Raw genomic sequence first — 21,183 nt, 5'->3', positions numbered from 1 at the left:
ATCCATCCTTCCATCCATGCATCAATCTATCCATTGAAACATTCATCATTTAATCATCCATCCATTCACCATCTACTCAACAATCCATCTTCTATCTTCTTTCCTTCCTTCCATCGTTCCTTTCCTCATCCATCCATTACTCATCCATCTTCTTTTCTTCCTTCCTTTTATCTTTCCAACCATCTATCATCCAATCACCCACCTGTACAGCATTCACTTACCTTCCACCCTTCTTTATATCCTTTTTTCCCAACTAACCAGCCTTCTATTAATCCGTCAGTCAAGACTGACAAAGTGTCTACCTATGTAGCCAGACTATGCTGTGTGCAGTAGACAAAGAGGAGATAAATGGATCAGAGCAAACTCAGGGAGAGGGGAGAGCAGAGGAGGCCCCGGATTCAGCCCTGCACCTGGAAGAGCCCCATTAGGAGATGCCCAGATAAAGGGGACAAGGGCATTCCAGGTAGAGGGAACAGCACAGATAGAGTAGTAAAGCAGGCTGTGGTTTGCAGGAGCTAGCTGTGTGTTACAGTGCAATGCACAGCAGGGCAAATGTCAGAACCCCTGAGGGTATGCTTGCAAGATGAGGCTCACCCAAGGCAGGGAGAGGGTGTGTGGTCTCGGACTCATGCACACACAACCTACATACATAGTCTGTGTGATGACTCTCCTGAAGACTGTGAACCTTCTGCGGTAGATGCAGGAAGACCAAGACTTGGGGCAGGAGGGCACCACTTCAAGGTCACACAGGCCTTAGGGGCAGAGCTGGGGTCTGGCTGGGGGTCAGGCTGGCTACCCGGGGCAGGGTCAGGACCAGGGAGCCCGAACCTCTGTGGTGGTGAGAGTCCCGCGAACTCCATGTCCAGCGGCGCAGCTCACTCACGTCCCAGGTCCCTGTGAGTGAGCGCTCCTCCACGGACACCACGGAGCCCAGTCCCCGCAGCACAGACTGCAGGACAGAGCACAGGGAAGGGTGAGCACTTGGACCGCAGATCTGAGCAGAGAACCCGACAAAAACGGGCGGCCACACCAGGGCCCAGGATCCCCCACATTCATTGTATTGCAAGTCCCTGCGGGAGGCGGGGCAGTCCCATTTTACAGATGAGGAACTGAGGCTGGAAGGAGCTGCTCCCAAGTGCCGAGCTGGATCAGCACTCCCAGCAGGTGGCAGGCAGGTGGGGCCGCCCCAGCAAACACCCAGTCACCAGGGTTTGTCTCCCAAGGGTGCCTCCTCCTGGGGCCTGACTCAGTGATGTCAGAGCGGGACACGGGAGGGGCAGGTGACCTGCAGGTTCACCGTCACAGGCCGAGACAGCACGGGGTCCTGGTCCACCTCATGCAGGTGCTGGAGCCGCAGCAGGACACGGCGGAGGTCTGCCTTGGCCTCGTGCTTTCCGTCTTGGGGACAGAAGGAAGGTGGCATGAGGACAGTCTCGGCCTGGGTCTTTACACTCTCACCTCCCTTTCACATCTTCCCCCTCCCTCGGAGGCAGCTAACACTGCCCCACTTCGCAGATGAGCCAAACAAGGCTCAGAGAGGGGCGGGCACTTGCCCAGACACACAGCTGGTGTGCATAAAGAAGGAGGGGGGAGGATCCACCTCACGTGCAGCCAAAGCTACCGCCTCCCACCACCCACGCTGAAGCCGGCGCTGATTCTTGTTCACTGGTGGGGTCTTCACTGTGCTCGTCCTTCCACCTTCCAGTTCTCTGGAAGATTCTCTCTGGCTTGGCCACTGTGAAGCATGGTATGGCCTCGTAACCCTGAAGACGAGGCGCCATCTTCAGGGTTGATGTGTCAGGTCATTGCCACCAAGACCTAGGAAATGTGTTGTAATACAGCTTCCACCTTCTGGGTCCTTGGTGACCAAATGAAAAGACCCACGCTGACAACCCCACAGAGCACAGGGACGAAATGACCTGTGCTGTGTGAGGACTGAGAGCATGTGGGCTCCTTGTTACTGCAGCCTAAGAGGCCTGCAATGTCTCTTGTTTCCATCAAGTGCTGAGATTAGGGACTGGAGCTCTAGAATCAGGGAAGGACTTCTCAGAGCAGAACACGAAGTTGACCAGGATAATGGTGATGAAGATGGTGATGCTGGTGATGATGGCAGTGACGGTGATGCTGGTGATGGTCCTGATGGTGTGATGGTGGTGGTGATGATGATGGTGATGATGATGTTGATAATGTTGGTGATTGTGGTGATGGTGATTGTGGTGATGGTAATGCTGGTGGTGATGGTGGTGATGATGGTGATGATGGTGTGGTGATGATGGTGATGGTGATGCTGATGGTGATGATGGCGGCAGTGGTGATTGTGGTGATGGTGATGGTCCTGATGATGTGATGGTGGTGATGGTGATTGTGGTGATGGTGATTGTGGTGATGGTGGTGATGGTGATTGTGGTGGTGATGGTGATGGTCCTGATGGTGTGATGATGGTGATGGTGGTGATGATGATGGTGGTGATGGCGATTGTGGTGATGGTGGTGATGGTGATGGTGGTGATGGTGATGGTCCTGATGATGTGATGGTGGTGATGGTGGTGATGGTGATTGTGGCTGTGATGGTGATGACAATAATGGTGAAGACAATGATAATGAGGGCAATGATCGTGCTGGTGGAGATTCCTCGAGGATTCAAGCATCATGAGAGGCAGCAGGCCTCACGCCATCCCCTGTGGCTCCCCTGATGCAGTCTCTACTGATGTCTCTCTAGGAGGGTGGACTTGCCCAGCCCAGCCCCCTTGGCCTCCTCTTTGGCACAAGCTGCCCCCAGAAGATGCGTTCTCAGTGCACTTAGCCTGACACACATAACAGTAGCGGAGGCTCTGTCACCGCAGGTGAGGCTCCGCCATCTCACCTTCTGTGACAAGTGGAGATGCTGTGTGTCAGTGTTAGAATTCTCACGTCTACAGACTTGAGCCACAGTTGGCAACGCCCCTCTATCAGGTACAAAGATGACCTTTGGCCTCTGCCTTTTTCCACCTTCTCCTCATTTCACAGACACTTGGAGTGTGCCAGCCTTTGGTGGGTCTCTTGGAGCAGGGGAGTGGCTGAGGCACAGTCAGTCTGTCCTTTGAGAAGCATGGAGTTAAGGGAGCAGATAAGCTGCAGCAACCCCAATATGAATAATGGGTTCCTGGCAGTTGTTTCGTCCTCCAGGAAGCCCTCCTGGACCCCCTGCTGGGGACTTCCTCTGTACACAGTCACAGCACCTGACGTCATCCAGACGCACCTTGTTTCTGCTTGCTGAGTGACCCGCCTCCCTGAGGCTTCAGATCCCTCTTTGGCCAGATAAGGGAACCAGGTGACCTCACAGAGCCTGGACGACTCTGAGGAGAGTCCTTTGTACGGTGAAGGGCTGGGGACCTGGCTGACATGTGGAGGCAGGAGTGAGTCTGGACACCTGAACACCTGCCTCACCTTTCTGGAGAGTCTGCAGGTGCTTCGTGTGGTTCGAGCTGTACTTCCAGCCGGGGATGCTGAGGATCTGCAGGTGGACACTTGGGGGCAGCGTCACAGCCTCTTGCTTCCAAGGACTATTCCAACTGCCTCTGTGGGCAGTTTCTGCAAGGCAGGTGGACAACAAGGAGAGGCTTTGGGCCAAACTCTCCTCTCAGCATTCTTAGCTCTCCATACTAAGGCCCCCATTTAATCTGATCTCTTTCCTTCAACCACACCACAGGCAGAAGCACCTGCTGGTGCAAATGCCCCAAAGTGCCTTAAATCTCTAGTCCAGCCCTTTCAAAACTGCAGATGGGGAAACTGAGACCAGAGAGAAGATGCCATTTCTTCCATAAAATGCAGCGAGTTTACACAGAGACCTGCTCTGTGAACAATTCTGGGAAGCCAGCTTCTGTGCTGTCATCTGTCGCTGCCTCTGCCCAGAGAGACGGAGCTCTCCTCTTCCAGGAGATGCTCTGTTCAACTCTGGGCTCCAGCTGGAACTGCCAGCCCCTCACAGTTCCCAGGCTACGGGGATTGGTCAGTCTCGGGTCACATGATTCGATCAGGACCAATCAGAACCTTTCTCTGGGATCTCTGCTCTTGAAAGAGGAGGTTCATTTCCTCATACTAGCCGTATGACCTTGAGCAAGTCATTGAAACCTCTTTAACCTCAGGATGCCCACGTTTACAAGGAGGGGCTTAGATCTGAGGTCCCTGGTCACTTCCTGCCCCATAGTAGCTCAGGTCCCTGCAGGCACCAGCTCAGCCCCAGTGCTAGACAGGTTGGCTCACCCGGGGCAGTGATGACAGGTGCACCGTGGGACCCCCCACCTCACCGTTCATCTCTCTGAGCATCACGACGGGCCGGTGCTGCAGCGCCAGCCCACTCCTCTGGCGCAGGCCACTGGTGAGTGTCCTGGGTCCCAGTAGGAGCCAGAACACTGGGTGGACGACCGAAGAGTCGTTCAGTGTGACGTTATTGTCGAGGGCCCACCCGTCATTGTTCCACAGCCGCCGGTGGAGCATGACCTGCAGGGGACAACTGTCTGACCAGGCCTGCCTGGGCCCTGGGGTCCCGGAGAGTGACCAGCGGGGCCTCCTCCTACCTCCACCTGCCCGTTCCCTTGGCTAGAGACGCCGTGTGCCTGCTCAGACAGCAGCACCAGCCTGCTTGGTAAGTCCTCGATGGAAGCCAATTGGACCATGGGGTAGTAATTCTGTGGACAGAAACATTGGTAGGCTGGTGGTAGGAGCAGAGGGCCAGGTCAGCCAACAGGTCTGGGGTCTCCCTCTGGCCCCAGGCAGCCTCTTGCATGGGCACAGCAGCAGCCCAGGTTGGCACAGCAGTGATGGGAGGGGCTCTGACTTGTGAGATGGACACACTGGGATTCAGTTCACCTCCACTGCCCGTATGCCCTGGGGGACCCAGCCCAGCTAAGCCTTGCTTTCCCCATCTATAAAATGTGCCCAAAAGGTCCCCCTGGTGGAGGGAGACAATGAGGCATCTGTGCCAGTCCAGCCAGGGATGGCCCCCAGCCAGGAGTTCCAAATAGAAAGGGCCTGGTGTCTGGGCTGGAAAGCACTCGTACAACCTTTTGTTCTATTTGTTTGTTCTACTGGAGCAAGATGTCCTGGGCTGATTTCCCCAGACTCTCTGGAGCCCAGGTCACAATGGGTGAGGAACAGCTGCAGAGATGAAGGGACAGAGGTTCAAGGAAGACAGAGCAGGGAGGAACCACACCCATTCTCAGGGCTCCAGTGGAAGGAGCAAGAACTAACAGGGATGGAGGCTCAGGAGGTGGTCAGCACGGCACTGCCCCTGGATCATCCCAGGGCTCAGTGCACTTCTCTTCCCAGGAGAGTACCAAGGGCCAGGGACACCCAGGGACTCAGCCGAGGTCACGCTTTTGGAGAGCGAGGCCCTGGGAGCTGACTGATTTTGGAGTTCAGCCCCTGCTCAGCCCTCCCTGGCAGCCAGGCTGTGGCTCAGCTCAGAGCAGCAGAGGAGGGTCATACCCCATTCAGGCCTAGCCAGGTACCACGTGCTTAATCCTCAAGCAACCCCCAGTGGGTCACCCATTGACTGAGTAAGACCTGCGGTGGACATAGGAAACCTCAGGGACACACCTCACACACGGCGGCCCCAGACTCTGAGACCAGGTCTGAGCATGCCTGGGCCACAGCCCCTAGGGGCAGACACAGGGCAGTTGGGCTCTGGGAGATGCTCTAGACCTAAGGGGGCTCTCCTGCCTTCTGGAGAAAGGCCACCAGGATTGGATCTGTGGCTGCCACACCCCGGGACAGCTCAGGGTGTACCCGAGCAATGGTGTTCCACATGTTCTGCCGGTAGGGCCTGCGCTGCATCTGGTAGCCATTGTTGTCCGAGTGGAGGACCTGCCCCGTGTTCAGATCAGTGCTTGTCCTCAGGATGGCCTCGCGGTTCAGCTCTAAGGGGCCCACCCGGTACTCCTGCTCTATGCGATGGCAGAGCAGCTCCCCGTCAGAGCTCTGGGGCCCGCGGGCCAGCCAGGAGTAGATGGCGAATGTGGGCTCACTGTCGTTCACCTCCCTGGAGGAGAAGCAGGCAAGGTAGGTCAAGACTTGGGAGCATTCTGGGTGCCCTGCCCTTCTTTCTTCCTTCCTCTCCTTCCATTTCCCTCCCTCCATCCTTCCTGCCACCAGGGGTACAGGGAGCTTGCTTAGGCAATAGAACAGGAGCAACCCAGTTCTCTGAAGGTTCTGGTTACCAAGTCATACCTGGGTGGCTCTGTCTGTCCTGCTAATGAAAACACAAGAACTGCTCTCATGTCTAGGTCACTGTCACCGTGGGCTCCTGTCCCGCCTCTAGACTTAGGTACCACCGAGGTGACAGCGCAGGCAAGCAGAGCAGGACTGCAGAGACTGGAGCAGCTCATGACTTCATTGAACTTCCGTGGAGGAAGGACCACGTGCCAAGCCCAGGTCCAGGAGCTGGGTGTCTGAAGCAAGGATAGGCCCTCACTTCCCCATTCATCTGCCTGTGAGCACCTCCATGTGCTGAGCACAACCAGAGGGCCGCCCTCACCTGTAGAAGTACTGCCGGATCTCAGTCACCAGCGGCCCCTCCACGATCTCCATCCTCACGGCCTCCCACGCTGGCTCTGCCCTACCACTGGGTGTGAACACATAATTATCTGAAATGGGGCCATGATTGGAATCACTCTTCACATGATACTCCATGAAACTCTGGGTCACCCTTACTGTTCGGTTACTCTGCCTGCACAGAAAGGAAAGAGAAAAGAGTGTCATCATCATGGCCATCTCATCCTCATTCTGGGACCCAGGCTGACAGAGCCTCTGGAGATGCCAGCCTGGGCCAAGGGGGGAACACAAACAACCTCCTAAGTGCACCAGTGACATGTGTGAACTCACTTAGTGAAGCTCATGCACTTGGTTTGGATAAGAGCGGTATGGACCCACCAGAGCTCACATGACATCAGATCCTTTCCCTTTCCTGGTTGTTGCTGTTGTTCAGTTGCGAAGTCATGTCCGAATCTTCTGACCCCAGGCACTAAAGCACACAAGGTTTCCCTGTCCTTCACTATCTCCTGGAGTTTGCTCAAATTCATGTCCATTGAGTTGGTGATGCTATCTAACCATCTCACCCTCTGCTGCCCCCTTCTCCTTGTGCCTTCCATCTTTCCCAGCATCAAGATCTTTTCCAATTAATGGGCTCTTCCCATCACATGATCAAAGTATTTGAGCTTCAGCTTAAGCAACAGTCTTTCCAATGAATATCAAGGGTTAATTTCCTTTTGGATTGACTAGTTTGATCTCCTTGCAGTCCAATGAACCCTCAAGAGTCTTCTGCAGTACCACACTTCAAAAACATCAATTCTTTGGCACTCAGTTTTCTTTATGGTCCAACTCTCAAACCCTCACATGACTACTGCAAAGACCAAAGCTGTAAGTATATGGATATTTGTTGGTAAAGTGATATCTCTATTTTTTAATATACTGTGCAGATTTCACATAGCTTTTTTTTTTTTTTTTTTGCCATAGAACAAGGATCTTTAATTTCATGTTACATCACGATCTGCTGCAGTAATTTTTGGAGCCCAAGAAAATAAAATCTGTCACTCTCTCCATTTTTCCTGTTTCTATTTGCCAAGACATGATGGGACCCGATGCCATAATCTTAGTGTTTTGAATGTTGAGTTTTAAGCCAACTTTTTCACTCTCCTTTTTCACCTTCATCAAGAGGTTCTTAGGTTTCTCCTTCACTTTCTGCCTTTATAGTGGTATCATCTGCATATCTGAGATTGTTGATATTTCTCCTGGCAATCTAGATTCCCCCTTGTGATTCATTCAGCCTGGCATTTCACAGGATGCACTGTGCGTATAAGTTAAATAGTCAAAGTGACACTATACAGCCATGAGGAACTCCTTCCCCAATTTTGAACCAGTTGGTTATTCCACATCCAGTTCTAACTGTTGCTTCTTGAGTTGTATACAGTTTTCTCATGAGATAGGTAAGGTGGTCTGCTGTTTCCATTTCTTTAAGAATTTTCCACAGTTTCTTTTGATCCAAATCCAAGGCTTTAGTATAATTAATGAAGCAGAAATAGATGTTTTTCTGGAATTCCCTTGCTTTTTCCCTGATCTGACATATGTTGGGAATTTGACCTCTGGTTCCTGGAAGTTCTCAGTTCACATACCACTGAAGCCTAGCTTAAAGGATTTTGAATACATCCTTGCCAGCATGTGAAATGACAGCAACTGTACATTAGTTGGAACATTTTCTGGCATTGCCCCTCTTTGGGACTGGAATGAAAGCTGATCTTTTACAGTCCTATGGCCACTGCTGAGTTTTTCAAATTTGCTAACATACTGAGTGCAGCACTATCACAACATCATCTTTTAGGATTTTAAATCGGTCAGCTGGAATTCCATCACCTTCACAAGGTTTGTTTGTAGTAATTCTTCCTAAGTTGAAAGAACTCTTACAACTCCACAATAAAGAACAGCCCAATTTTGAGATGGGCAAAGGATCTAAAAAGACATTTCATCAGGGAAGATGCACAAATGGCCAAGAGGCCCATGAATAGATGCTCAACATCTACAGTCCATAGGGTTGGAAATCAAAGCCACAGTGAGATAGCACGTCACGTTCACTAGGGTAGCTATATGGGCCAGGCAGTTAATACAAATGCAGGCGGGGTATGCGGAAATCAGACCCTCATAGTTTTGGATAAGATTGAAAAATGGTGCAGCTGGGTGGGACACAGTCCAACAACTTCTCAAACTGTTAAACATAGAGTTTCCTGTCACCAAATAATTCCACTCCTAGGAAATGACCCAAGAGAAAGGAAAGTTTTTGTCAACACAAAATCTTGTACATGCATGTTCACAGTGGACTTATTCACAAAAGCCCCAGAATGAAAACCACCCACATGTCCATGAGGTGAGAACTGGATAAATGAACCCAGGAATATCTGTCAATGGAATATAAATCAGCCCCCCAGAGGAACTGGGTCTCACTCACACTGCCATGTGAATGAAACTTGGAAATATGATGCTGAGTGGAAGAGTACATCATGCAAAATGTCAGGCTGGATGAACCACAAGCTGGAATCAAGATTGCCAGCAGAACAACAATCTGAGATATGCAGATGAAAGTGAAAGTGAAAAGCCCTCAGTTGTGTCCGACTCTTTGCAACCTCATGTACTTTACAGTCCATGGAATTCTCCAGGCCAGAATCCTGGAGTGGGTAGTTTTTCCCTTCTCCAGGGGATCTTCCAATACCAGAGATTAAACCCAGGTCTCCTGCGTTTCAGGTAGATTCTTTACCTGCTGAGCCACAAGGGAAGCCCAAGAATACTGGAGTGGGTAGCCTATTCCTTCGCCAGGGTATCTTCCCGACCTAGGAATTGAACTTGGGTCTCCTACATTGCAGGTGGATTCTTTACAAACTGACCTATCAGGGAAGCCCTACATGCAGATGATACCACTCTAATGGTAGAGAATGAAGATGAACTAAAGATCCTTTTGATAAGGGTGAAAGATGAGAGTGAAAAAGATGGCTTAAGTCTGAACATTCAAAAAACTAAGGTTATGGCATCTGTTCTCATCATGTCATGGCAAATAGAAGAGAGAAAAATGGAAACAGTGACAGGCTTAATTTCTACCACCAAAATCACTGCAGATAGTGACTGCAGCTAAGAAATTTAAATACACTTGTTCCTTGGAAGGAAAGCTATGACAAACCCAGACAGCACACTAAAAAAGCAGAGATATCACTTTGCCGACAAAGGTCTGTATAGTCAAAGCTATAGTTTTTTCAGTAGTCATGCAAAGATGGGAGAAGTGGACCATAAAGCCATAGATTTGATGCTTTCAAATTGTGGTGCTTGGGAAGACTCTTGAGAGTCCCTTGGACTACGAGGAGATCAAACCAGTCCTAAGGGAAATCACCCCTGAATATGCATTGGAGGGACTGATGCTAAAGTTGAAGCTTCAATACGTTGGCCATCTGATGAGAAGAGCAGATTCATTGGAAAAGACTCTGATGCTGAGAAAGACTGAGGGCAGGAGGAGAAGGGGGTAACAGAGGATGAGATGGTTGGATGGCATCACTGACTCAATGGACATGAATGTGAGCAAACTCCAGGAGGGAGTCGAAGACAGAGGAGCCTGGGGCACTGCCATTGATAGGGTCACAAAGTCGGACATGCTGTAGCGACAGAACAACAACAACCGTGTGAAGGATACCAGGCTCCAAAGGGCCCCATAGGGTGTGATTCCATTGAATGAAATGTCTAAACTAAGCAAGTCCAGAAGATTCCACTAGCCAGGTAGCCCTGTGTGTGCTTAGTTGCTCAGCGGTGTCTGACTCTCTGCAACCCCATGGACTCTAGCCTGCCAGGCTCCTTTGTCCATGGGATCCTCCAGGCAAGATTACTGGGGTGGGTTGCCATGCCCTTCTTCAGGGGATCTTCCCAATTCAGGGATTGAACCCAGGTCTCTTGCATTGCAGCTGGATTCTTTACCATCTGAGCCAGCAGGGAAGCCAGGTCCCTGAGGGAGGTGAAGAGAGGACATGTGAGGATTCTCTTGGGGGTGATGTACATGTCCTAACCTGAGAGTGGAGATGCCTGTACAACGCTGTGATCACAGGGAACAGCACAGACGTGTACAGTGGAAAGTGATGACTCAGACGGTATGTGCATTTCAGCAACACCCTTGATGTATATAAAAGAACAAAGGCCCTCCTCCAGCAAAACTGCCCTGGGGTGGTCTGTGCACATGCTGGCTCCCTGCCTTAGGCCTTTGCATGTGCGGGTCCTTCCCAGGAACCACTGCCCCCTCCTCTGACCCACAGACTCCCTCCTGCCCTTCAAGGCCTCACACCTGGCTCCAGGGGCCTTATCCCCACCACGCCCACTCTGCACCACTCTTTCTCAGTCCCCACAGTCTCCCCTCTCTGACTCTGCAGGCACTGGTGGTTCCCCTACTGGGATGTGAAGCGGCCCCATAAGAACACGCTGTCCTCCCTGAGACAAAAGCACCTGAAGACACACAGGGTAAGGAAGGTGGACAGCAGGACACGTGCTCTTCCCCTGGGGAGCGCCGTGTGGGGTCCTGGCTTAGGGATGGGGTACCTGAGGGAGGGAAGAACGGGATGGCGAGATGGACCTGGCTGTTCAGGGGTGTTCCAGCAGGGGCATGGGGCCTGAGTGATGACAGAGCTCAAGCTGGCCTGCAGACTCCACCTTTCAAAGCGTGACCCCTTGGAGGAGGGGGGGGCAGTCACTCACAACCTGCTGGGGTGACAGCCCATTTCTTCCGCTCCACCACACTCTCTGCAGTCAGCCCTGACTACATGCCTCATGCCCTCTCAAGAAGGACCTGTGGGTTGACTGGAGGAGGGAGCCCTACTGAGGGGGTCCAGGTCTGTGCTTGCAGACTGCTGACAGATGACAGGGCTGAGCTGCAGGTGACACTCACCTCAGACCGATGTGCCCTGTCTTCCTCCCTTTCTCTGGCTGCCTCTTCCTTCTCTTTCCTTACCTCACTTTCTGCCCGGTGCCCGGACCCCCACCCCAGGTTCCTTGACCCCCTCCCTGGCAAACTTCTGCTCCTGTTAGGAGATCACATCAAGAAACAGAAGTGGGTGCATTGGACAAAGAGCTGAAGAGGTATCAAAACTGCCTATCATGTGACCTCACCATGGACAGGGCTGACTTCAAACTCTGGGGACCTTTCCTGGGGCTCAGCTGCCCTCTCTGCTGCCAACGAATAGCTGGTGGTGAGTGAATAGTTCAGTGGATGGGTGGATGGACGATGGATGGATGGATGATGCATGGATGGATGGATGATGGATGGAAACCGGGAAGGTTAGATGCATAGATAAGTGGTTGTGTGAGTGCATAGTGGATGGGACTGTGGGTGAATAGATGGATTTCATATGGCTCTCAGTTTTAAAAAGTTGATCTCATGATTAGTATATTTTCCCAGGGTGTGTTAGTATATACCCCATTTTCTGAGGATTAAAATCTTTGGAATGAACAAGTTCAAGAAAGGCTGTATGGACCTGGCTTAGATTCCCACAACTAGACATAAACCTGGTTGCACTGCAGGGAGCTTCATCACCATCACACCCTCTCCCTGCAGCTGAGGAAATGGAGACCCAGGTGAGGCATCACCTGCCCAGGTGCAGGGTCCTCCTGGCCTCAGAGGCACAATGACTGCACCTCACCTCTCCCAGATGCTGTGCATCAGGTTGGTATCTGTGTCCAAGAACACGGTGTAGCAGTCATTCTCCACAGGTACCAGGTGGTAGCCCACTTGTCTGCCACGTCTCCTGAGTCTGTGTCCAAAATGCTGGGTGCTGGCCACAAAGGGTGCAGTCTCCTCAGTGGCCTCCTGGGAACTCCTGCTGGGCTGGATGCTGTAGTGCCGGTAACTGAGTCCTGGGATTGTGGTCAGCATGCGCAGGTCATAGGCAGAGGTCACCTCCTTTGAACTCTGGACCTGAAAGGCCTGAGGGACAAGATGAATGATGGATGTCAGGGATGGAAGATGCCTCAGTCCCCTTGGAAATCCTGGGCTTACACACCTGGTGGATGGAGTGCTTGCTATGCACAGAGACAGCTGTGTCATCCAACACTGGGCTGAGCTGGGCTCCCCTCCTGCATCCTCCCTGCTCAACCGGGTCCAAACTCTTCTCCCTCCTTCCTCTTTCTCCATCGGGGTTGCAAACCACCTGCCCTCTTCACACATTCCCTCCTGTTCCTGCCTCTGAGCCATTGTTCATGCCGTTCCCTCGACCTCTTTGAAGGGGGCTCCCTTGTCTCTTAATCCTCCAGTTTTCCCAAGGAGGGAGGTTTCCAGATTATCCTGCAGGACTTTCTCCATCTCCATGTCATCTGATTCAGGGAAGGGAGTTGGATGAGGACACGAGGTCCATGCAGGAGGTCCTTAACTTTCTAGGAAACACGTGTCATTTCTGAGTCCTGTGCGGAGGGTTTGGGGGATCTATGAAGAAACTCATGTTTCACTTCACAGTCTCCAGCACGGCCTTTCTCTGAGCTAAAGAAGACACCTGTTGCCACCTCACACCCCACGCCTGTCCTGAAGGATTTCCTCCACCACAATTGTCATCTGTCACTCCTACACTTTCTTATTTTCTTCTTTCCTGCATCCCCCACTAGAATAGAAGCCCCATGAGAGCAGGGATTATTGTCTACATGATTATTAAAGTTTCTCCAGTGCCTAGAGTAATGCCCGGCACATATTAGGTGTTCAGTAGGCTGTCGGGGAGGTCTTACAAATAGCTGTGAAAAGAAGAGAAGCGAAAAGCAAAGGAGAAAAGGAAAGATATAAACATCTGAATGCAGAGTTCCAAAGAATAGCAAGAAGAGATAAGAAAGCTTTCTTCAGCGATCAATGCAAAGAAATAGAGGAAAACAACAGAATGGGAAAGACTAGGGATCTCTTCAAGAAAATCAGAGATACCAAAGGAACATTTCATGCAAAGATGAGCTCGATAAAGGACGGAAATGGTATGGACCTAACAGAAGCAGAAGATATTAAGAAGAGATGGCAAGAATACACAGAAGAACTGTACAAAAAAGATCTCCACGACCCAGATAATCACGATGGTGTGATCACTCACCTAGAGCCAGACATCCTGGAATTTGAAGTCAAGTGGACCTTAGAAAGCATCACTACGAACAAAGCTAGTGGAGGTGATGCAATTCCAGTTGAGCTATTCCAAATGCTGAAAGATGATGCTGTGAAAGTGCTGCACTCAATATGCCAGCAAATTTGGAAAACTCAGCAGTGGCCACAGGACTGGAAAACGTCAGTTTTCATCCCAATCCCAAAGAAAGGCAATGCCAAAGAATGCTCAAACTACCGTACAATTGTACTTATCTCACACACTAGTAAAGTAATGCTAAAAATTCTCCAAGCCAGGCTTCAGCAATACATGAACCGTGAACTTCCTAATGTTCAAGCTGGTTTTAGAAAAGGCAGAGGAACCAGAGATCAAATTGCCAACATCTGCTGGATCATAGAAAAAGGAAGAGAGTTCCAGAAAAACATCTATTTCTGCTTTATTGACTAATTGACTATGCCAAAGCCTTTGACTGTGTGGATCACAATCAACTGTAGAAAATTCTGAAAGAGATGGGAATACCAGACCACCTGATCTGCCTCTTGAGAAATCTGTATGAAGGTCAGGAAGCAACAGTTAGAACTGGACATGGAACAACAGACTGGTTCCAAATAGGAAAAGGAGTACGTCAAGGATGTATATTGTCACCCTGTTTATTTAACTTATATGCAGAGTACATCATGAGAAACGCTGGACTGGAAGAAACACAAGCTGGAATCAAGATTTCTGGGAGAAATATCAATAACCTCAGATATGCAGATGACACCACCCTTATGGCAGAAAGTGAAGAGGAACTAAAAAGCCTCTTGATGAAAGTGAAAGTGGAGGGTGAAGAAGTTGGCTTAAAGCTCAACATTCAGAAAACGAAGATCATGGCATCCGGTCCCACCACTTCATGGGAAATAGATGGGGAAACAGTGGAAACAGTGTCAGAATTTATTTTTCTGGGCTCCAAAATCACTACAGATGGTGACTGCAGCCATGAAATTAAAAGACGCTTACTCCTTGGAAGGAAGATTATGACCAACCTAGATAGCATATTCAAAAGCAGAGACATTACTTTGCCAACAAAGATCCGTCTAGTCAAGGCTATGGTTTTTCCTGTGGTCATGTATGGCTGTGAGAGTTGGACTGTGAAGAAGGCTGAGCACCGAAGAATTGATGCTTTTGAACTGTGGTGTTGGAGAAGACTCTTGAGAGTCCCTTGGACTGCAAGGAGATCCAACCAGTCCATTCTGAAGGAGATCAGCCCTGGGATTTCTTTGGAAGGAATGATGCTAAAGCTGAAACTCCAGTACGTTGGCCACCTCATGCGAAGAGTTGACTCATTGGAAAAGACTCTGATGCTGGGAGGGATTGGGGGCAGGAGGAGAAGGGGACGACAGAGGATGAGATGGCTGGATGGCATCACTGACTCGATGGATGTGAATCTGAGTGAACTCTGGGAGGTGGTGATGGACAGGGAGGCCTGGCATGCTGCGATTCATGGGGTCGCAAAGAATCGGACATGACTGAGCGACTGATCTGATCTGAGTATTTAAGAGCATTTAGACTTAGTGGGTGGTGCCTTTGGGTTGGAGGGGGATATTATGTGTTGGGTCTACTCAACCCAACACCCTCATGTCTCCCGACCCTGACATAGAGGAATCTTCCTCCTCTGTCTCAGCTAAGGATCACCGCCCTGCCTGCTAGGTCATCACCCCATGCCTTAACTGTCCATTTCTGTGTCTGTTTCTTGAATCCCAGGATGGTTCCACAGTCCAGGGATGAGCACTCATCTGGGGCCAAGCCCAGAACAGACATTTGGCAGTGTTTCTGGAATGATGGACTGGATGGCATTCCCTCTCTCACCTCTTCAAGAAGGGGCTGGCTTGGTAACAGTAGGGTCACCTCTAGAACCAAGTCTAGCCCCAGGTCTGGGAAGGAGATGAGGAGGGACCACACAGGATGTGGGTGTCATAGCTGGGGCCTGCGCCTATGACAGCGCCTCCATAAATGCACAATTAGGACTATTTCTGGCTTCCCCATGAGAAGTAGAAATGTATACATATGTATAAATATATATATATATATATATATTCCCAATGAGGGGCCGGACTGTGGGTGGATGCCTCCCATGGAGCTGAAGATACCATGAGACCTTCCAGGGCAGGAAGAGTAGAGCAGACTTCTGGTCAACTCAGATGCCCAAAGCCCAGGGTCAGTCCCCTGGGTGGATCCACTGACCCTGATGGTGACTCACCCATAGGACACTGTCCTCACAGTGAGGGCAGCGTGTCACATGTTCCTTTTAGATGCCTACTTCTGGGGCCCCAGCCCAAAGCAGGGGCAGCAACAGGGCATGCACCATAGATGGGATGTCACCCTTACCTGTGCAGGCACAGGGCGGCCTGACTCGTCTGTGATGCTGACATTGGGGAAGTCCACAGTCAGGGTGATGATGGTGGTGACCGTCCAGGCCAGCGGGTTGTAGACCACTGCAAAGTGGCCCCCAGGCTCTGGGCCTGCATACAGAGAACAGGCTCTACTGCTGTACCTGACCCACCCCTCACCCCGGTGCCCCTCAGAACAAGAGAAACTGAGGCAGGTGAGACAAGTTCTGCAGAGTCCAGGGGGAAGAACAAGCAGACACGTGGGCTCTGACGTCCAACTCCCTCCTAATCTGTTCAAGCTGGGTCTTGGTTCCCAGGGGGGGTGGGAGAGCATCCACCCAGAGATGAGGGTCCATGAGGTCCTCACACATCTCTTCCTGTCAGCCCACTTTACTGGTGCAGACACTGAGGTGCAGAGAGAAGGGTCAGCTGTCCAAGGTGACCCATGTTCTAAGGCATGGTTCCAAAGCTTAAAAGCTTGGAAATGTACAGAAAATTCTCTGGAGCTTGAAGGGTCAAGGTCAATCACCAAGGTCAGCACTGGAGGTCTCTTTGGTATGAACCTGGATTCTCTTTCCACTCCATCCTCCACCAGATGTGCCCCAGGATAAGATCATGTTTGATGACTCCTGGATCCCTGAACACTGCACACACTGTCCAGTCCCTGGCCTCTGCCTGGGCAGCTCCCATGGCTGGATGCCTTTCTGGGGTCTCCACCTACACCTTGCCTGGGGAGTCAGTCAAGCTCATTGGAATAGCCAGCCCCACCAGGAACCAGAAGAACCCAGTTCTAAGTCCCTTACTGAGAAAGTCTTCCCCTCCCAACACCAGTCTGCATGGGCAGAGTTCCTGTATGCTGCACCCCTGGTCTCCAGGGCCCTTGCAGACTCTGAAAGAAGGATGGGACTGCACACAGATACAGAGCGGAGGGCAGAGCTGGGCAGTACAACCGGGCAGACACCTGCCATGGCCCACTGTGCCCCCAGGGGCCTCGCTTACCTGAGTTTGCTGGAGACCTGTCCTGGGTGATGGAGGCCATCAGCTTGTGCACCCCTTGCATCCCGGTGCTCAGGTGCTCCACAAACATGTCACCAACCTTGCCAGCGTGAGTCCCGGTGATGGCGTCGTGGTGCTGGACCTGGGCCCCCGCAGGAGCAGGACAGAAGTGGGGTCAGGCCAGCCTCTGCTCAGCACCTGCTGTCCTGACACCCACAGGGCCCTGACACCACTTCCCTCTCAGCAGGTGCTGCTGGAGAATTGGGGGTTCCTCCCACTTTACAGAAGAGGAAACAGGTCAGAGAGGTCGATGAACTTTCCCAAGTGTTTTTGACCTTGGGAAAACACATAACTGTGGCCCTAACTCTGGACAGAAAACTGACTTCTGAAAAGGACCCTCCCCAGCTTCCTTCCATGACCCGGCCATCCCATAATGAGAGGGTAAGAAGCAGGAAGGCCAGGGGTCTCCAAATGGAAGAGTGTCCAACATTTTTATCTCTCTCTTAAGGGGCAGGAGGAAACAAACTAGTGTTATATTTTTTTCCCTTTTCTATACAAATTTAAAAAGAGGTTTCTCTTAAAATTCTGTGTTGCCATAATGACACCTGGTCCCACCTGAACTTAACTTTTCTCCAACCTTGAGCTCACCAATGCATTTTTCTTCTGGAAATGTTTGTCTTAAGCTATGTTAATGTACTATGCATTTACCCTAGACTCTGTCTTCAAGTTGGTTCCCCCTAAAGACTCAGAACCCACTTGACAAACCAGTATGTTGTACTCATACATTGTTCTCCTAATCTATGTTAATGAAACTGTATCTGTGTATGACAATCTGCCCTACTTCAAGATTCATGTCAATCGTTTTATGGCCTGGGATGACTCACCTGGTGCTAATGTTATCTCAATGAATGTTGTGGGTGAGGGGCCTGGTGCCATTCTCTGAGTTTTGAGACATTTCCTTTCTCTAATTAGCAGATTTCTAGTAGCTATATAACATCCAGCTAAAGACTGGCAGGGGGATACTCTTTCTGCCCCCTTCTGATGTCTATGTCAGAAGCTTTCTCTATCTCTTTTATACTTTAATAAAACTTTATTACACAAAAGCTCTGAGTGAGCAAGCCTCGTCTCTGGCCCCGCGTTGAATTCTCCTCCAGAGGCCAAGAATCCGGTGTTTTTCATGGTTCAGCAACAACCTTTCGATAAGTGCTGATAACCTGCTCAGAAAAGCCCCACACATGGCCTATTACTTGTCTGCACCATGTAGGGTTGGATGACCTCCTCTTCACAGAAGGGAAACTTGAGTCCCTGTGAGGTGAAGCCACATGGCCACCCACTCTGATGGATGCTAAAGTCAATCCCCTTCACTGCCTCCCCCCGACCCCCCCCCCACCCCCCCCACCCCCACCCCCCCCCCCCCCCCGCACAATGACTAGTCCTGCCAACAATTCTTTTTAGTGACTATGAATGTCATGAGCAGTGTGGCCCATTTCTGACTAGTGAAGAGACAAGTTGTAGGAGATCTTCGGTCTCAGTTTTCCCATCTGTACAGTGGGGACAAGTAAGATGCAGAGTTATTAACAATTTACAGAGCCCAACAACTTATGTGTGATTTGGATATAGGGTTCTCATTTTCCAAGGAGGAAATAAGAGCTCAGAGAGGGCAAGTCAATAGCCTGAGCTCACAGAACTGAGCTGAGATTTGAGCCCAGCATTGGATTGTTGGACATCAATGCTACTCCACTTTGCCCTTTTCTCTCTGGGGCAATCTGGCTGTATATCTTCCTTAACCACAAGCTTGACCCAGGCGGGCCATGGTCCTAGCCTTGGGGCAGCTTCATCATGCATGTGTCTTGTGATCAAAGGCGACCTTTGTGTTCTCATCTATAAAGTGGACGTGTAGTGACCAGGGACTGGGAGGTGTGCTGACCTAGGTGAAGAGGAAAAGTTAAAATTTTACATAACCTCCTGCTCCTTCTGCCTCTGTAACTCAGTGTGCTCCTTGCAACGTCTGGATCATGTAGGTCATGTAGTCTCAGAAAGTGGGGTCTCATAGTACTAGGAACTGGATCATATTTCACTCACCCTTGTCTTGCTCTTTGCAATCGCCCAGCCCCCTGCAAATTCACTAATCATCACTGTCTGTGTATAAAAACTCTGTAAGCCCCATGCTTGGGGCTCAGAGCTTGGAGTGTTAACTCCTCTGGAAAACCTGAGTTTCTCCAACTCTCCAAGTGTGGTGCTTGGTTTCTTGAGTACTGGTTTCTGCAAAATTTCTGGAGGCCCCAGCAAGATTGTAACCATGCCACCCCCTCAGCCACCAGACTGGTTGCTCAGCTGGGTCGGAGTGGAGGAGCCCCGAAAGGGATGAGGTGGCACACCATCTGGTGGTATTCTGGGTTCTCTTTTGGACCAGCGTTCTGACTCTCCAGGTGGCTTAGCCCTGACCAGACTCATTGGAGGAATGGACCAACTCACCAGGAAGGGCCACAGGATCAAGTAAGGCCCCGTGGCCAGTCCCCAGTCAGGCCCTACCCTAATGAGTAGAAGAGGAGACTGATCACCTCCTTGGAGATCCCAGGAAGGGAGCATCAGATAGGGAGACCTGGGGACTCAGGAAAAGGGAGGTACTGTGATGACCTCTTGAATTACTGTGTATGCATGATTGCTGATTGAAGGAAGTGGAAGTGAGCTACACAGTCCTCGGACTACAGAGCCTGAGCGGATCCAAAACCTGCAGTTCTGTGATGACCTCATAAGGCTGAAAGGCAGGGCCAGTCTGTGGGGGATTTGATCCCTCCCTGCGAGGCTGGTCTGGGTCGGCAGTTTATACCAACCTGCCAGTGTTCAGAGGCATCTTAAATCTCCCTCAAGAGAGCAGCCAGGAGGATGAGACATGAATGTGAACGAGTGTGCAGCCTGATTTGCTTGTGCTTCCGGCTTGATTGTGTGGCTTCACGGCCTTCATGGCTACGGAGTTCGAGTAGGCCCTAACTTGTGGTTCCGTGGTGACCTCATGTGGTTCAAGGCGGTGTCTGCTCTGAGGGACCCAGTCCCTCATTGCGAGACAGAACTGGATCAGGGGTATATACTGATCTGCCAATGCTAAGAGGCACCTAAGTTCCCCCCAGGGACGCAGGCAAGCAGTCACCTGAATGGTATTCTCTTTTGACGGGCCACCCACCCTTGCTTGTCTTTGCACCACTGACTCAGGGTGGGATATACAGTGAGGGAGAAATTATTGGTTACTGGTTATTCTTCTGTTGACTGACTCCTTGAGCTGACAGGTAAGAGATGAGGTTTTCCTCAAAACCCTGCAAGGGAGATTACGCTTGTCAACATGGGTGGCAGTTCCTCTGAAGCAACAGTTTTAGACTGATAAAGAGCTTCAAGAAGGGCTCTGCAGGAGATTAGTCAAGATGACCCCCAGGAAACTTAACTTATGTGAGCTCAGTTGCCATCCTTTGATGTTGGATGGCTGCCAGAGGCAATCCTGACCTTCCCACTGTTCAAGCAGTGAACCAGGTAGTCACTGGGACTCCAGGTTTCTCTGTCCATGGGATTTTCCAGGCAAGAGTACTGGAGTGGGTTGCCATTTCCTTCTCCAGGGGATCTTCCTGATCCAGGGATCAAACCCAGGTCTCCTGCATTGCAGGCAGATGCTTTACCTTCTGAGCCACCAAGGAAGCCCGCATATATAGACACCTGGCTTCTAATAGCACAGATCCTGCAAGAGTAGGGTATTTGTTCCCCAACCAGAACTCAGAAAAAGAAAGAAGAGAAAAAATATATATTCCAGGGAGATCCAGTGGAAGACCCATGACTGTCCCTGCTGTACATTCCCCTGACTCCAGACGCCCCGGCACAGTCAGCACCAGACCCATTGCCAGACAGTCCACCTCCCTCCATGTCCCCCGCAGCACCTCATGAGCAAGACACCAGCCCTGAGCCAGTAGGGAAGCAGCTTCACTCAGCCAAACAATCTAAGCAGCTGGCCACGGCCCATGAGACGCCACTGCAAGAAACTCAAGGTCCTCAACAAGTGGATGAGGCTCAGTCCAGCCTGGTCGCTCCCTCCTCTATCACCAGCCTTCAGCCCTACTGATCTCCTAAACTGGAAACACCATAACCCAGTGTACTCTGATAAACCACTGGCTATGATTGACCTCCTAGGGGCCATTTCCCACACCCATCAGCCTACATGGGATG

The 21,183-nt window shown here is 51.0% G+C and overlaps 1 protein-coding gene across 1 annotated transcript in view; it reads right to left on the bottom strand.

Annotated features, from left to right (window-relative positions):
* The window catches only part of LOC129657331 (epididymis-specific alpha-mannosidase-like), a 52,154-nt gene that overhangs the window by 900 nt on the left and 30,071 nt on the right, over positions 1-21,183 (bottom strand). The window contains 10 exon segments of the mRNA XM_055587533.1: positions 829-949; positions 1,286-1,390; positions 3,415-3,541; positions 4,258-4,478; positions 4,556-4,666; positions 5,766-6,018; positions 6,514-6,705; positions 12,188-12,462; positions 15,980-16,113; positions 16,981-17,119. Of these exon segments, the coding sequence (XP_055443508.1) occupies positions 829-949; positions 1,286-1,390; positions 3,415-3,541; positions 4,258-4,478; positions 4,556-4,666; positions 5,766-6,018; positions 6,514-6,705; positions 12,188-12,462; positions 15,980-16,113; positions 16,981-17,119 (1,678 nt within the window).

This window comes from Bubalus kerabau, chromosome 7, assembly GCF_029407905.1.
Source record: "Bubalus kerabau isolate K-KA32 ecotype Philippines breed swamp buffalo chromosome 7, PCC_UOA_SB_1v2, whole genome shotgun sequence".
NCBI classification, from domain to species: domain Eukaryota; kingdom Metazoa; phylum Chordata; class Mammalia; order Artiodactyla; family Bovidae; genus Bubalus; species Bubalus kerabau.
Note: the sequence above shows the minus strand (reverse complement) of the source record. Positions and strands in the feature narration are given on the sequence as shown.